Source organism: Cupressus sempervirens, chromosome 3 (assembly GCF_028749045.1).
Source record: "Cupressus sempervirens isolate cs-2001-9-10 chromosome 3, ASM2874904v1, whole genome shotgun sequence".
Lineage (NCBI taxonomy): Eukaryota > Viridiplantae > Streptophyta > Pinopsida > Cupressales > Cupressaceae > Cupressus > Cupressus sempervirens.
Window position 1 is genome coordinate 850,259,540 of NC_143120.1, and position 17,913 is coordinate 850,277,452.

A 17,913-nucleotide genomic window follows, 5' to 3' on the forward strand; every position below is an offset into this window, starting at 1 on the left:
ACTTTATCACATGCAATCTTAAAGTCAAGACCACAATTCCGTATGAAATCCTTTTGGCGGAGGTGGGTTCCTTTTCATTAGAAGCCGTCGCATTGATCCGAATGCTAAGCTATTTAAAGAAAACCCAAGGTCTAGAAACACATCGTTGGCCCAAGTTGGTAATAGAGGAAAAACTTGTGAGGCGGAAAAGCACATGGATGAAACAAAATGACAAATGGATGCAAAAATGAGATATCAACATCCAAGCTTGCCCGGATAACATTAAAGAAATAAAAAAGTTTGTCAATGAAAAATTTCACAATATTCTGTGGACAAGACACATAGGGAGGAAAAAATCTTATTACATTAAAGAATTTAATCCCACTTCTAGTCATGATGAAAAGGCCTATATAAGGGCACCTATTAACTGGAAAGCAAAAATGTTGATGGCACAAATTAGAACTAGTTCACATCAACTGCGATGTGAAACTGATAAATGGCAAGTTCCAAAAGAAGAGTGGGCAGACAGAACATGTTTATTCTGCAATATGGGAACAGTGGAGACAAAGCAACACTTTGTCATGGAATGCTTGGCTTACAACGACATCAGATATGATTATACAAAAATTCTACAAAACAAGGACTTCAACTATTTATTTGAGGAAGATCGAGTGAAGAGAACAGTGGATTTGATTATCAAAATTTAGAGAAGAAGAGACAAGTTAACCAAAACTTTGCAACTGACTAATTTGGCCTCTGACTCGGGAGGGCGGTTGCATGGGTCCCATAGACTACTTTAGTCTCGTGGACGTCATTACAATCTATCATATCATATCATATCATTAAGGCAACCTTAAATTCATCTGCGGTATTCGTCTCAACCTTCCGTGAAATAAATGTCTTACGCAGTTGTTATGTAGTTCCCTAGGATAAAAGATTTAGTTTTCATTACCTTGGGATTGCTTTAGCTTTCCATGAGAGAGTATATAGTACAAGGGTACAAACCAAAAATCCTTTGCGGAAACATGTTTCTACTTGTACTTTTTTGCTTTATTAGGAACTAATTTTGAAGCAATCAACCCAATGTGTGCACCATTACAATACTCGTGGACGCTAGCTTTAATCAAAGCAAATAGATCGTCCAATAGAATGTTTGCTTTACACAGAAATATGTAGATGCTCATTCAATAACCGAATACGTTATAAAATTTGACAAACTTGTCATCGGAAAAAAGTAGGCTTTTATTATAAGTTATATTCGTTTGTTATTCAGATTTGATCTACAGACCCTTATTCCAGATTTTAGGTCAAATGACGCTTTTATTATCTGCTCCGTATACAATTTCTTGATATATATCCTTCAATATATCGTATTCAGCTGGAGCAGATAATATTCTTGTTTACAAACACATGTGCCAGATTGGAACAGTATGCACTTGATTTATGAATGAATAGTTCCAGTACCACAAAGCATTGTGGAATGTCTTGTATGTAGAAAGACATTATGGTTGAAGCCGTTTTAATTGTGAAAGGCTAAAAGACTCCATATCTGTGAATGAACATTTTACCATATATTTCTATGCATGGCAAACAACAAAATACGCTTTTTGAACTCCAGATAAATCCCGATATAGGCAGGCTTTATAAGATAATTTTCAGCGCCATAACTTATAATCCTGCAAATTAGGGAAAAAAAATCCAATTAAAAAAGTATAAATAATGGAAGCAAATAATTTTTGAATGATACATATCTACCCTACATTCTATAACTATAGATAAGTATATTATTATAAATGTTATATTTATATTCTGCGTCGTATATTACATTTGTGTACTACATTGTAAACCAAATTACAATTAGAAATTAGAAATAGATGCATAGCTAAGAACTTTTTAAAGGGAGAGATATAAAGATTGCAATTGAAAATTGCATATATAAACCAAACGTTCTGTGAGATCCTGATGACAAAATTGCATTAGGAACATAGAGAGAGAAACAAGATAAGAGAGTAAAAACAACAAGCTAAGTCACAAGTTTTTACGCATTTAAGGAGAGGGTGGAGGTAAGAGGTCCAACCAATAGGGAGTGACCACCAAACGGTCATAAAAATAGAAAATTTAACAGCCCTGTAGAACGATGACACCTTGACAACCCTCACAGTGTAGGCTTTAGGATCACCAACCCAATCATTTGCCAACTGCAATGTCTACCATGATGATAGAAGCCCTAAAATTGGAGAGTGAAGAAACCAAAACAGTATCCTCTAAGTAATGACTAGGGATGGAAGGATGTGAATCATCATCATGTCACCATCTGACGTAGTGATAAGAAGGGGAATAAAATACTTAGAAAAGCCATTATCATGTACGATGTCATGAATATTAGAGTGGTTATAGGAGAATAGTCGTTAGGAATCTCTTAAAAATGAACGCTCCACTCAATTAATGCCTCATAAGTGGTAGGATGAAGAAGCTTCTAGCCCTTAACACCATCTGCATACCCAACAAATATACAAGGCTTGCTAAGTAGATCCATAGCCTTTCTTACTTTTATTCAAATGTGGGCCCACTTGGCAGAGCCAAACACACAGGTGGCTCACTAAGGGTTTGGAACTAGATCAAGCTTGGAAAGGAGCTAACCCCTTCACAACCTAATGAGAAATGTATTTGAAAATAACATGCAAAACTGATGGCTTCCAGTCTAAATGATTGTGCTAGAGATTTGTAGTGCTGTATCATATGGTTAACCATCTCTTTAAAGGAGCAATTGTTTCGTCGTGCACCTCTACTATGTTGAGGACTATTGGATGCAAATCAATACCTTCAATAACACAAAACTACTCAAACCTGTATATGACATATTATGTCCAATTATAGTACACAAAATCTAGATGCATTTCTTAGTTTGTTTCTCTACAAATACTACAAAAATTTAAAAATGAATCAAAAACTTTAATTTTTGTTTCAAAACTCATACAAATGTGTACCTAGAAAGATCATCTATACAAGTCAAAGCATATTGAGCTCAATTGACAAATGAATGTGGAAATGTACCAACCAAATCACTATGTACAAACTCCAAGAGTAGAGAGGTTCTTTGCTTTCTTAGGATGCATTCCTGACAAACACCAGTATAGAACCGAATTGTTGGCATGCGTAAGCCATATAATGCTAACAAACCTTTTGTAGATAGTTGCAGTTCTAGAGGCCAAACAGTTTATGTAATAAATTTCTCACTTCATCTGAATGAGTAAGCAAAGACAAAGTGAGGTACGTGATAGAGACTAATTGAATATATTATTTTCCTATGGCAATTGTTAAACACTATGCAGTCCATTGATGACAACTATTTTTTTAAATGAACTCAATTTGCTCACTGGAACTTATATGTTTGGTCAAGTACATAAATAAGAGACAGTTGAAAATATCAATTAATGCCTCATGACTGGTAGGATGAAAAAGCTTCTAGCCCTAGACACCATCTGCATACTCAGCAAATATACAAGGCTTGCTAAGTGGATCCATGGTATTTCTTGGTTTCAATCAAATGTGGGTCCACATGGTGGAGCCAAACACAAAAAGGTGGTTCACTAAGGATTTGGAACTAGATCAAGCTTGGAAAGGAGCTAACCCCTTCACAACCTAATGAGAAATGTATTTTGAAAATAACATGCAAAATTGATGGCTTCCACCCAAAATGGTTGTGCTAGAGATTTGGAGTATTGTAACATATGGCTAACCATCTCTTTCAAGAAGCAATTGTTTTGTCGTGCAACTTTATTATGTTGAGGATTATTGGATGCAAATCAATACCTTCAATAACACAAAACTACTCAAACCTGGATATGACATATTATGTCCCATTATCTGTACACAAAATCTAGATGCATTTCTTAGTTTGTTTCTCTACAAATACTACAAAATTTGAAAAATGAATCAAAAACTTCAATTTTTGTTTCAAAACTCATACAAATGTGTACCTAGAAAGATCATCCATAAAACTCAAAGCAGATTGAGCTCTATTGACAAATGAATGTGTAAATGTACCAACCAGATCACTATGTACAAACTCCAAGAGTAGAGAGGCTCTGCAAGATTCCCCTTTTGTCAAACTCATCCTTTAGAGGCTTGTTTAGGATGCTATCCTGACAAACACCGTTATAGAACCGAACTATAGAAATGCGTAAGCCATATAATGCTAACAACCTTTTGCAAGTAGTTGTAGTTCTAGAGGCCAAACAGTTTATGCAACAAATTTCTCACTTCATCTGAATGAGTAAGCAAAGACAAAGTGAGGTAAGTGATAGAGATTAAATTGAATATCTTTTTTGCCCATGGCAATTGTTGACCACTACGCAATCCATTGATGACAACTATTTTTAAAATGAATTCAATTTGCTCACTGGAACCTGTATGGTTGGTCAAGTACATAAAATAAGAGATCAGTTGCCAATATCTCACCAACAACAACAAAGAACACTATCCCAAGAACCTATTCTAGTAAATTGTTACTCTTAAGAATATCAAGCACAAAACACAAATCTAAGGAATAGAAACTTTCTTGTGTATCAGTCATGTTGTGAGATGCACTTGAGTCAACAACACAAATATCAAGTGAAGCTACTACAAGGGCTTTTCCCTTCCCTTTCCCATTACTAGAATCTATGGAATTGTGATGATTGCTAAAGTTAATTCCTTAATGTTGTTTCTTTAAAGATGGTTAGATGAGTGCAACATCCCCTTATGGAGCATTGTCAGCATGTTAACCATTACCCCATTCAGGGCCTATAGGCTAAAAAGCTAGGTTTAGGAAACTTATTAGGGATTTGATCACTACTCAGTCCAATTAATCGAGGGATGACAGGTGTCACATTGAGCTCAATCGATTGAGAATTGCATGATGGCATTGGCTCATTGCAACAAAGACCATTCACCTTCAAGAATTATCTGAAGAGACATTCACAACCTACCAAGCAACCCAGATAAGTTTTATGATAAATATGAATATAATGGACTAAAAATGGTTGGAGAACACATCCAGGCATTTAAGGACATTGTAGATAGATATCATATAACTCATGAGGATTTAGCATGTAGGTTGTTTCCTTATTCTCTTGGGGATAATGAATGTAATTGGTACCTTACACTTCCAGCAAGTTGGCATGACCTAGAGAATGTTTACCTCAACCAATTAAGGGGGTGAGTAGATCCTACCACATTATACCAATAGTTTAATCCTGTCGGAAACTACCCAGCAGACCTTTAATTTAATATGGACTACTAGGGGACATACAAAAGGTTGAGACCCCATAGGCCATAAATGAAGATGTAGCAATTGGAGCATATTTCAAAGCCATAGACACCTAGACTGCTTTGATGCACAAGCATCCAAGGCATATGGCAATCTGCATCAACCACAAACACTTGTAATTCATTTTCTTCATTGTTGGTTGCTTTTCAATTTTGGTGTATCTTGCGCCTCTCTTTGTTGGCATCTCTTCATCAAATCTCCAACTCTTGGAAGATAATTGAGTTGATTAAAGGTTCTGCAGATACATGTATTCAAAAACCTCCAATGTATTATCCAGTGTACCCAGTAGAAGAGATTGAAGAGACACAGACCATAAGACTTGATTATGGGCTTACAGAACAGGGTAGATTATTCCAACAGAACTGGTAGAACACTTTTGATTGTAAAGATATATGTACGCAAGCTGCTGCATCAACATAGCAGTGAAGTGAAAGGCCTATGTCGGAGTACGAACTTTGAAACAGGCCATGAACATTCATCAGTTCATAAGAGTTTTAGTTATAGCAGGCTATGCACAAAATCAATTTGTAGAAAATACATTGGAAATTGCCATCGATAGGTGGAAGGAAGCCATTCCATTTCCCAATCTCAAGCAATAATCAAAAGAAATCAAGATGTGGGTTTTGAAATGGCACCCATGTTAATAATATAACTTTGATATTCATAATGGTCTGACTGTGCAGATCACACAAGTATCTTCTCTTCTCAAATACCTTTTAGATGGCTATAAATACTTCAACCTTTCAATAGGCATGATTGGCAATCCTTGGTAAATAATTATTTGTTAGTCATTAAACATTAACTACTTTGTTATTGTTTGTTAAACTGAAACAACCTACTAAGCGCCAATCTTGAGGGAGTATTGCGGGCTGACCTAGATAGGGTCATGTCCCTCTAAGGGACATAGCCTTTTATAAATGGTATAAGAGGTCGGTGTGATTGAAGTTTAAGGACACACAACACATTGAAGTCTGCTCCTTAATTAATACTGCCCTAAGACGAATTGCAGGAAATATAAGTATTTCCAGAATTATATTATTTCATTCAAACAAGACTGTTTATTGAAGATTATCTACAGCAGATCAAGAAAGGTATAATCTAAGTTTGATTCACTTCAGAATTTGCAGAAACTTTACAACTCCAAGAAGTAGGAAGATTTGTTGCCTTGCATTAGTTGGCAAAGAGAATTAAAAAACTGCAAGAACAGATGTTGGGAATAGAGAAGGAAGGCTGCTGTGTGAAAGAGGGGAGAGGCAGTGTGAAGGGTTGATTAACAACAGTATGTTAAATTGCAAAGAGATCCCCAAGACTAGCACCCATGTAATAAGTTGGCCCAAGACAGCAAAGAGATGACTTCAGGCTAAGGCATGTGGGTGACAGCAGAGAAGCATGTAATTTGCAAATGAAGGTGGGTGGCAATATTTAAAGTACTCAATATCCTTGAGGCTACATATTGGTATATGGTAATGAGAAGATAAAAGTAAGGTAGGAGGATGGCTACATAATATATGAGTAGCATTGGATTATAAAGATAAGGAAAGTGCAGAGGATAGGAAGAAGGGAGAAAATATGGCCATTGACAGGCCATAACTGTAATTTTGTGTTTGCAAGTTTGTTGAAATAAAATTGTGTTTCTTGGTTACAATCTCATGTTGATTTAGAAGCAGAGAGTCTTCGCAAATTTTTGTGCTTAAGTTTGACATTTGCATGCAGGTACTGAATGCTTTGCTGTTAAACAGGACTTGCACTCCTCAACAGACAGATAAATTTTTTAAGGTCTATGACTTAGCTATCAAATTGAATCAACATTTAAATCAGACTCTAGGAGGCATTGGAGGTAATCTCCCTATTGTTACATATCAAGGGATGCAGGTTCAAAGACCTCAGTTCAACCTTGCACTTGCCACAAGGGCTCTCACCATGAATCCTATTCCTATGTATGCAACCCTGACCCCTGAACCAAATTCTACCAGCTCAGGCTATCACATGGCCAAACTGTGCTTCTTATAATGCACAAAACTACACTCACACTGATCAAAGGTTTCACAACCTGATAGGAATAAATCAGCAACCAAGTACTTGCAACACTGCTGTAGCAAACCAAGTCTCAAATGCTCCTTCTCTTAATCAGACAACCAACCTAACAGAAGTAGATGCACTGAAAAGGAAGTTTTCCCAAGTCACCAATAAGCTAACTCAAATAAGAATAAGTCCTCCTGTCAATCAAAATCACAACCAGTACCGGGAAAGGATTAGTTTCAAAATCAAACACATTACCAGAACCAAAACCAACAGAATAACAAAAGGCCATTCATGCACCAATAAAATATTCGGCCAAAAAATTGAGTTGTGGCCAACAACCATCAAGATAATAAGGAATCAACCCATGTGGCTCAAACCATGAATATGGCATATGTACATCTCCAGAGTAATTGGTGCAAATTGGATGACACTTGCTCCCACTCTGACGTATGTTGTGCTCAGATGGGAAAAGTTATAAAGATTGCCCAGCCAGATGCACAACCCACTAGCAAAACTTGACAAACAACTCGGACACTGTCAATATGACCATGTTGCTAGATACATCTTTATTCCATAACGAAGAAGAAAAGGAACCAAAAGTTGAAACCTATGATGCTCACGCATTTCAGAACATGTCATGTCCCCATTATTGGAGGCAGTTCGATTTAATTAATTTAATTAATTTGGTTGTCCAAAATAATGAATATTTTATGAGGACGACTAATTAATTATTTTAATTAAATAAATAAGTGATATTAAGTTAATTATTTATAAAGTTATCAAATAAATAAATATTAAAAGGTAACTTTATATTTAATTAATTTAATAAAGTGACTTGGATTATAAAAATATTTTATAAAGTCACTTAATAGATAAAATAAAATAATGTTCTTGAAGCTTCTGGAGAAAATGGAGAGAAAAGAATAAATAGGCACCCCGGAGCTCCATTCTAATCAATTAGTTGTTTATTTCTCTCTTGATATCAGATTGTGATTCAATCACATGTGCATTGCGGAGCCTAGGGTTTCTGCAATTGACACAACTAGCCATTGAGAACGAAAACTCTCAATTGGTTCGCAATTTTGAGGGTGTGAAATATCACCTGAATTATTGCAGATTGGAGGTGACATTACAGTCATTTCATCGGGGCATAATCTGTGGCCTAAGGCCAATTTTGGAGGATCATTGTGAGAATTGATTTTTGAGGATTTAAGCTATTTGCAAGGGTTTGGAGTTCATCATCTTCTTGCAGAATCAGTCAGCAAAAAAATCGGAGATCATTCAGTGCGAATTTCTGATCAGTCCGTACTAGGGCCTGGACTCACCTTTTTACTCATAACTCCATATTGCTTGGGAGTTTGAATTTATGCTTTGGAGGGGTTATATATTTACCCTAGGCGGTTCAGAACATTCATTTTAAGCATCCATTACCAAGTGGGATTATTAATAACAGTGTCGTACACGACAGGTCCATACTAGGGCTCGAGTCACCAAATTGTTCATATCTTTCCAAATATTCAAAGGTTCATTTAATGCTTTAAAAGGACTATTCAGCAACCCTAGGCATCCCTGTTTGGGGTAAATTCAGCTGTCATTACTGTGCATATTTTTCAGTACAGGTGCCGTACTGTACGGCCTGTATTAGGGAACTGTACAGCAAGGTGCGGGGGTGTAAATTCCAGGGTGCAGGATTCCAACAGTACTACATACAAGATATCCCATCCCTTATCAATGGAAGAGTTCGTCTATTGCAGCAAGATCAGAGCATTGTAAAGGAGGATGACTTGGATATGCGTTGGGAGGAATTGATTGGGGAGACTGTGGATGAAATAACATTCCTCAGCAAACGAACAGCTGTTTCAAACCGTCCTGCTCTTACAGTCATCCAAAGGTGTGCCACTTTTACAATCATATGAAGAGTGTGTTGCTGGAGGAAAGCCTGGTTGGGCAGGTTTGCCTTGTCCTCGAATAGGTGCTTAGTGCAGACTCTTGCAAGCTGTTACAGTCTGAAATTAGTACTGTACTGGAGACTAGAAGGTGTCAGCAGTGCCATACAAGCTACAGCTGATGTATGTGAACCCTATTTAATCTGAAGCTGCCATTAAGGATGTTGTACCATAGCTGGAAAGCTGCTACAGGACCATACAGGTCTGAGGATCTTTAGGAACGATCTTCATCAGTCAAGGTACCTCACTGCAGTACCAAACACACAGTCTTTTCAGGTTCTTGTTATTAATTTGGTTGCAAAAATTAAGTACAAGTTATAGATGTCTAGTTCTCCTTATTGCAGTCCAGTTTGTAACAGATGTTATTATTTAGCTTAAGTTGGACTGTTAGACAATTTGGTGAAAACTAGCTATTACCATAAGCACTTATATTAGAACTTGTAACAGTTCAATCAGATCTTCTGAATTTTGTTCGCATTGTTATTATTATATTGTATTCATTGCGTCTGTTACATCCATCTTATTTGGTGAATTTGTTTGAGACATTACATCCTTACCATTTAATGGTTGCATGCCAAATATTTGATGAATTGCCACAGTTCAGTATTGGTTTTTTAGTGACTTTTATAGTAAGGGTCATTACAGAACATGAAGGGTGCTTACAGCTTGACAAGCCAAACATAAGGCCATTTAAAATGTCTACTCCTCCCCGTAATGATCTATGTAACGCCCTTTTTTTCTAAAAATGAGACTACTTGGATTTTTCACAAGGTAATGAATATATAAACAATTTCTCAATAAGTCTGCTATTTTGATAATAATTTAATGAGGTTTGATTCCAAATACATACGCTATTCAATTCCAAATGCATACAATATACAGTTTATATACAAATCAATTATAATTGCATGCAATCAAAATTATAATGGTATATTTGTTGTTTCTGATATACAGGAAGTTGCATGCAATGGCCAAGGGAAACCTCAGTACCTTGTAGACTTGTACTATCTGATATGCAAATTATGGAGGCCATCTCTGAAATATCGCATTGAAGTATACTCTGAATAATGTTGTAGGTTGTGTCTGACATGACAATAATAATATGCTCAAATCATGGTGCCATCTCTGACTGTAACTTTATATGCTTGCACTGAATGGATGCCAAACACAATATACTCTATTACAAAGTGATTACAAGATACAAATAATTAAGTTTCTCCAAATCATGCTTGATCTAATGATGCAATCATCATAATATGTGTGATGCAAAAGGAAGAGGCACCTTTCTTAACTAGACAATTATCTGGGTGTCTGACCCGCAAACCTGATTCAGGTCCAAGCTGGTTTTGGGAACCGGTATGTCCTAGGTTCACTCAAGGTCCGGATTTGACCATGTGGGTCCATCCGAATTTGCCGACCGCATATCCGGATGAGCCCACAAGGTCAAATCCAAACCTTGCATAATCGGTCGAGAATCCCCATAGACCATGAGGCAAAACATAAGATGTGGACCCAAAACTTGGAAAACTCAAAAAAAAAAAAAAAAAAAATTGGTTTATATATTTTTCCTTTAACCCTAAAACAACCCTTATGTGGTCTTCACAAACACATTTCATCACTCATTTTTTCTATTATTTTGCTCTCTCGATCTTTTAAGGTTGAAGTAAAGTGAATATTCAATCATGTTTCAAACATCAATGAACTATAAGTATACTTTGAATTTTCATTTTGCAATTCAATAATTTGATGTGATGATTTTCTATTGAATCATGATGTTTAGCTTTGACATTTGGCATTGATAAATGATCAAGCATCATAGATTCATACCAAGAAATGATTTAGGTTTACAATTATGTATATTTATCCTTTTTTTGATATATAATGTGTATATACATATATATATTTATATGTGTACTCTGATGAATCCTTACGAATCATAATGGGTAAAAAAATCCATGAATTGGAATTTCAAATTTGAATCCATCCCCAAACCTAAATTGACAACTTAGGTTATTAATCAATCACCATATTAATTATCGCATAACATTGTATATTATGCTGAATATATATAGTCACAGCCATGATGCAATTCATGAAGTAATATGGTAAATAGGATTGTACCATGATTATATGTAAGGGCGAAGCTACACAGTACAATATTATATAGGGTTGTGCTTATAAGAAAGATAGTGATATGGGTTATGTATGGAAGAAAGTGAATGTGGATATAAGATCATCCTATATGAACGTATGTATGATAGTATGATGCCACTATAGAGGCATGACAGTTTAATGATTGTTGTGCTTATATATATGGTCAAATGCAAATATTGTATGATCTATCATGGATATGTGTATGTAGGGTGATGGATACAAAGTATGTTAATGTAGTTTGAGTACTACCTAATGAAATGCATATTATGAAGGTGATTTCCAGATGATGGGTGTCTCCAACCAACCATCAAGTCATCAATCCCTCACATGGGCAATATGTTATGGTGAGATTTACAAGTGATCATTTAGGTCACTTATAATGGCATCAAAGGCATGTTGACTACATAGTGGATGGATGTCGTTGTGACTGTCTAGCTTCATCAATCATCACAAGCTTTGTTGCTTGTTACAAAAATGCAAATTATGTATAGGGGACAAGGTATGTACCCTCCTTCAAAAATGCTTTCACACAAGCATTTGCATCCCTAGACTCCTTCTAAGTATCAATCCTTTAAGCTCCTGTGTTGCCTTGAAGAAGTGTTAGACTCCCTCTTAATGGAAGAATACTCATAATCTCAATCATCAAGAATACTCACTTCAAGAGCCTCACTTTTATCCAACCTGATCATTAGATGGCTAATGAATTCTAATTACAACTTCTTTGAAGCTACTGTAATAAGACTAAGTCTCTACACAATATTTGGTAGCATGTGTAAAGTACCAACCTTCTTTTCCTGCAAGACCATCCTCAGAGATAAAGGAAAGATCAAGGCAAATAACTCTTATAGTACATACATATAACAAGAGACTAAATAAATGTGTTACTCAAAGATAATAAATACTTATCTACACACCAACATCCTTGATAAATGTTGCTCCAATGGAGGTCCATATGCATCAAATCAAAAAATGCCTCAAATGGGAATGAAACATTAGTTAAGGTAATTATTCACCCCCCCAAAATGTAAAATTCCCACATACTTAATTTGATCAATTGATTTGAACCATCAAATGGTCTACTTCAATAGCTTTGAAAAGAACAACACTTCCACTTGTAGATGAATATGCATAGTTGTATTCCTATTCAATCCTCTCAAGATGATCCTTGTGTTCCTGCGCTGGTTCTATATCCATGTTCCAACTTTGATTGACCATGCTTTGATTGTTGTATATAGTTTACTAAACATCGAGTGTCATATGATATATGATTGTTGAGAACATCTCACTGTTACTCTAAATACAGTTTCTTATATTGAAAACTATCACTTAGGCACCCTCAGATCTATTCACATTTCAACTTGGATAACACGAGTATTTTCTTCACACATCTTAGCACGGTCCTATACCTTATGCACACCATTTATTTCTATTTTTTTAAAGTTTGATTACAATATAGAATGCCTCAAGGTTTATTCCAGATTTTAGGATGTCACTAAATAGATATAGGTTTGACACCCTTTATAAAATATTCTTCATCTTTATTCCACATCCTTCATCTATATTCAAAGGTACTACCGTTGAGCTATGCAGCTTCCCAAAATTTGACAAACTTTGTTTCTCCAATCCAAAGTGTTATCACCAAATAATATTTGTTCTTCCAGTTTTGAATATCATTGACAACCCTCTCCTCTTGACCAAAGTAGTTCTTCATGTGCTAGATCATGGTATTGATGGAGGGAATAATTTACTCCATTTGATTTGCAAATGGTATAAAGTTAGAAAGATGGTAAGTACTATACACACCATGGATACTTTGTCCACCACAAATCTAATATATTTGGTGATGTTGGGTTGTTGGGGTTTTCATTTGCCAGGTGTATCTAACATGTTGGGTGTATTATGACTACTTATTCCATGGTTCAATTCAAGACAACAATTCATTGTCTTGGTCTTCCAAAATACATCGAATGATATTAGGTACAAGATTCTATTTCCTGGGGCCACTTACTTCATTCTGAAATCTTCGATATTGATGTCAATTGGAACCTATTGGATGTTGATTGGTCTTCCTAAGTTGGACTGATTTGTCATCCTCTATGAACGATACTCCTCTTCTCCAAGTGTTACATGTACTTCAATCCTAGTTGCTGACCTTGTATGGTCTATTATAGAAGATACATACTTCAATAAACTATCAATCTTCACAAACTAGATTTATATTCTAAGTTAAGGTTATCATAACTTTCATAATTTTTGTTAGAGTAATTATTTGTTCTAACTTATTAATTAAATCACTTTGATTTAATTAATTAAGTTGCCTATTACTCTAGTTTTCTTAAGCTATCTTGTAGGTGCATATAATTAATATTTTATTAATTATATTGTGCAACCCTAGCTTTCTTAGGCTTTAGTTTCCCTTTTCGGGTTTCATGATTCCTTTATAAGGATTCACCTCTTTGTATTTTATTAAATTCACTTATTGGATTATATGAGATATTGCTCTTTGCATGTCCATAAGATGGATCTGGCTTTTTGGCCTCCTTGATTTTTCCTTGCCTCTGTTCTTTGCTTCATCCATGTGACAGGTTTATGCATGCAAGTGTTCTTGGGAGATTAGTTTTTCACCTAATCTAACAATTTTCAATCGTTGGTTATTCATGAAAGTTTATCCAACTCTCTAGATTGTTATATGTATGTATTACACGTTCCTCTTAATTCTACTCTAGAATTTTCACAAACCTGACAAATCATCCATTTAAATTATGTACAAGGTATGAAAGAAACTAATGATTTCTCTCTTGATGTGGCAGGAGCATCACAAGACGTAGGGTTGAATTTTATAACAATACTTTCAAGGATGTAAAGGTTTTCTTATCCTAGTCCTATATTTCCACTTATTTCTTTTGTTTCAACAAGAAGGAACTTGTGTACCACTCTTTTTAATGTTACATCAACTAATGATTCACATAATAAAAATGAAGACTGTGAGTTTAACTACAAAATAAAAATATATCACTCAAACTAAAAAATAGCCTGCTCTTTGGATTGCAAATGTTAAACAGCTAAAGCATACAATCATTAAAACAGACTTCTACACTTGGATTTTTTAGACAAGTAAATTAAGGTATTCCCTAAGACAAATCAAATGACATGCATTTCCTAACATGGGGAAAACAAGGAAGCAAAATTATCAATTAAGCTTTGAGATTTTCATTTGAAAGTTGTTAGAAAGATAACTATTACCTCAAGAATAAGCAATCACCTAATTTATTTCAAAACCAGAAGGATAAGGAGGTTTTGATTGGGCATCAATATGTTTACATTGTTCCTCAGATTGATGCTCTGGTTCATCCTGGAACAATTGAAATTTTTCATTTTTAGTTAAAGAGATTTTTGAAAACAAAATTTGAAAATTCAGTTGTGCCACTAATAAAAAGTTGGGAAAACATAACAAACAAACCTTAATCGTGCTTATCACTTCTTGTTGCTCGGAGAACAGCCTCTTGAGATGAGCAAGGTGCGTTTCAATCTCATCAATATGTCTACAAGTATCAATGTGAATGGTGACAATAAGTTATTTTAAGATAGATGTAAAAAATAGTTTGTTCAATGAGCGTTCTTGTCTTTGATAGAGAACTAAGCATTCTGAAAGCTAAATGTGAGCATGCTGCATACAGCAAGTAGCAGTAAGAAAACTATGGTTTGAGCAATTTATATCTAGCCTCTACGAATTCAACACTAGATACCAGTCCCACAATATAAAAGGAATTGAAATGAAGAGATTGTTTTATCACAAAGGAATCGGTGGATAGGTTCTACAAAAAGCACCAAATCAGTAAAGCATAGTTTATTAACCAGTTCTACATGGATAAGGATGGCATGAACATAGAAAAGGAAACATTACAACTACATACAGAATTCTACACCAATTATGTCTGCAGAAATTACAGTTAACAAATCTAAGGATGTTTATGAAAGCTAGACTATTCTTAATGGAGGTTCAAGCTTAGGGGCCAATTTATAAACAGTGTCATGGGAAAAGAACAGCCTTCACATTAAAAAGAACCCTATGTAAAAGTCAAGCATACCTTTCGCGCATGTTGCAACCCTGAAGTCAGGCCATCAACAATAACTAACTTCAACATAAACTGAGGTTCTACAGTTTGCTAGTGACTTGCATTTAACAGTTTGCTAGTGCCTTGCATTTAATACATTATACCCATGATCATCTTTGAAGAGCAATACCAGAAATTATATAGTGTGTGGTGATTTATTAATGCAAGAGCATCTTCAAAATAAAAGGGGCTGTGATAGATTTTTTTTTTAAAAAACTGGAGAGAAAGTGACAAAAATTGGAGGGAAAATAATTTTAAAAATAGAAAATGGAAGAATGGAGAGAAAAGGCTTTTTCATTTACCAGGGTACATGGGTGGCATAAAAAGAAAAATAAGAAAAATGGTTGTCATTTCATTTATCGAGGTTTGTAGGTGTCATCTTAGAATTTTGTGGTGAGTTCCTTAAATCATGCATTTAATATTTGTTATGATCCACAAAGGCAATGTAAATTTCTAATTGGCCACATGGTGGCGCTTAGTTGTATTTGGGTGGGAATTAAATATTTGTTGTAAGGTAGTTGCATTTACATTTTATCCCACATTGGTTGTGTTTGTAACATCTTGGGTGGTAAGTGCCTAATTAAGCAAGGCAAATGAGCATTTGTAATCAAGCTCTCAAGGTGTGATCTCTTCTTGTATAGAAGCTTGGAGAGAAGGATGAAACAGAGGAAAGAAGTTTGAGAAGAGCTAGTAGTTGCGTCTTGGGAAACAAGGAGATTGCTTGGTGGCTTGCCAGCACAAGTTTAGATCTTGTTGGAGGTTTCTACTAGAGTGTTGTTGTGTTACAGATCTAGACTAGCTAGGGTTTGGATTGGATCTTGAGGAGCTTGCAAAACTATTACTTGATTTGTATTTGGCCATAACTAGAAAGGCTTTAGAGCCTGCTACATTGCATGTAAACAGTTATTTTATGAACAAGGAGTTGTGGTTGGTATCAAATCTTATTTCTTGCATTGTGTTTCTGTTGTGTGTTTATTTGTTGGTGGCTAGGACTTCTCCTTTGGAGATTCTCCTGCCTTCTACTACGTCATTTATAATTTTATACTGATAGCATTCATCAAAGAATGTTAATAGTGATCAATGCTGAAACATTAAGGTCAACAGATAAATACATTAAAATAAAAGCACTTCCTTATATTATATTGTCAACTCTATTCTACATCCCATAAACATATTAGTCCCCAAGCTAAGATGTAAATTCCAATAGACATTATTATCCTTATAATTGCTCAATTAGAAAAATCTCTCATAATGTTAGGAACAAAATTCACATCTTCAAGGATTTATTGGGAAGAATTGTCTTGAAAATAAAGTTTTCTAGAACATCATGATATTACAAGATAATCGAATAGGGGACATTATAAAGCCAAGGGAAGACACAACTAAATAATGTAAAGCAACTAAATAATGTAAACCTAACCACCCAAGAGCTCAAAACAACAAATGAGGAGCAAGTGCAAGTGGAAGGCAAAAGTTTCTAAGATTGGTAAGCAATAGAGATCAAGCACTACTCAGAGCCTAACCCTCATCAAGATTAAAGCTAACGGGATGATTTCCAATTTCTAAGGTCTCTTTGAGTTTTCTTTTGAAAATAAGTCCTCATGATTTTACCATAATATAGAGTTATCCATTTAGAAAATTAGAAAATCTAATCAGCTAGTTTAGTATTTTGGGTATGGGTTTGAGTATAGATATTTGAATTCAATATGGCAAAAAAAAATTGTGGGTATGGACAAAATAATATATGTGTATGTACGTGCATATGCAAAACTATAAATTATTACAAATTATATTCATAATAAGGAATAAGCAAAAATATTTAAATGCCTCGGATTCATACTTCACAAAAATAAAAATAATTAAATCTCAAGTTTCAACAACATTTGTGCATCAAAACTGAAAGTTACACTCCTTGCAAAGACGCAATTATGTGAATTAGTTTAGGATGAAAGATGATCCCACAAACTCCACATTTCAATATTGTAACTTATTCTAATTTGCACCTATTATAGAGGAACTAAATTTAAAAAATATTCAATGTTGGGGATGGAAAAATTTATTTAATTTGGTATTTATATATATTAAAATATTATAATGTTTCTTTAATAGTCATCTTAGTTAGTTTTTAATTTATTAAGTAGTTTCTATTTCCATCTTTAGTTCACGATTGTTTCTTTTAGAAACATCGTCTTCGTAAATCTATCTGAGGAGCTTTCACCTCCTTTGTTTTTTCAACTACAACAACATCAATTTATCATAACATGGTATTAGAGCAGGTGGAGGGGATTTCATTAAATTTAGCAATTTTTTAAAGGAAAATTTGAGCCTCTTTTGATCTGCATTTTTTTCTCGAACTTTGTTTTACAATTTTTAGAAATAAAAATCA

General features: G+C 34.8%; 1 protein-coding gene across 4 annotated transcripts in view; it reads right to left on the bottom strand.

Annotated features, from left to right (window-relative positions):
* Positions 1–1,203: 1,203 nt before the first annotated feature.
* The window catches only part of LOC149569448 (kinesin-like protein KIN-12G), a 103,481-nt gene continuing 86,771 nt past the window's right edge, over positions 1,204–17,913 (bottom strand). For 2 of the 4 annotated variants that reach the window (XR_016362746.1, XM_089822149.1), the window contains exons 20-22: positions 14,873–14,954; positions 14,656–14,764; positions 1,204–1,655 (exon numbers count right to left, since the gene is read on the bottom strand). Coding sequence is in view for 3 of the 4 variants with exons in the window: in XM_089822149.1 (XP_089678275.1) it covers positions 14,675–14,764; positions 14,873–14,954 (172 nt within the window). In the remaining variant the exon portion in view is untranslated. Of the gene's footprint in view, positions 1,656–3,809; positions 4,389–14,655; positions 14,765–14,872; positions 14,955–17,913 lie in introns of those variants that run through there. The other 2 variants (XM_089822152.1, XM_089822150.1) reach the window with 2 other exon arrangements.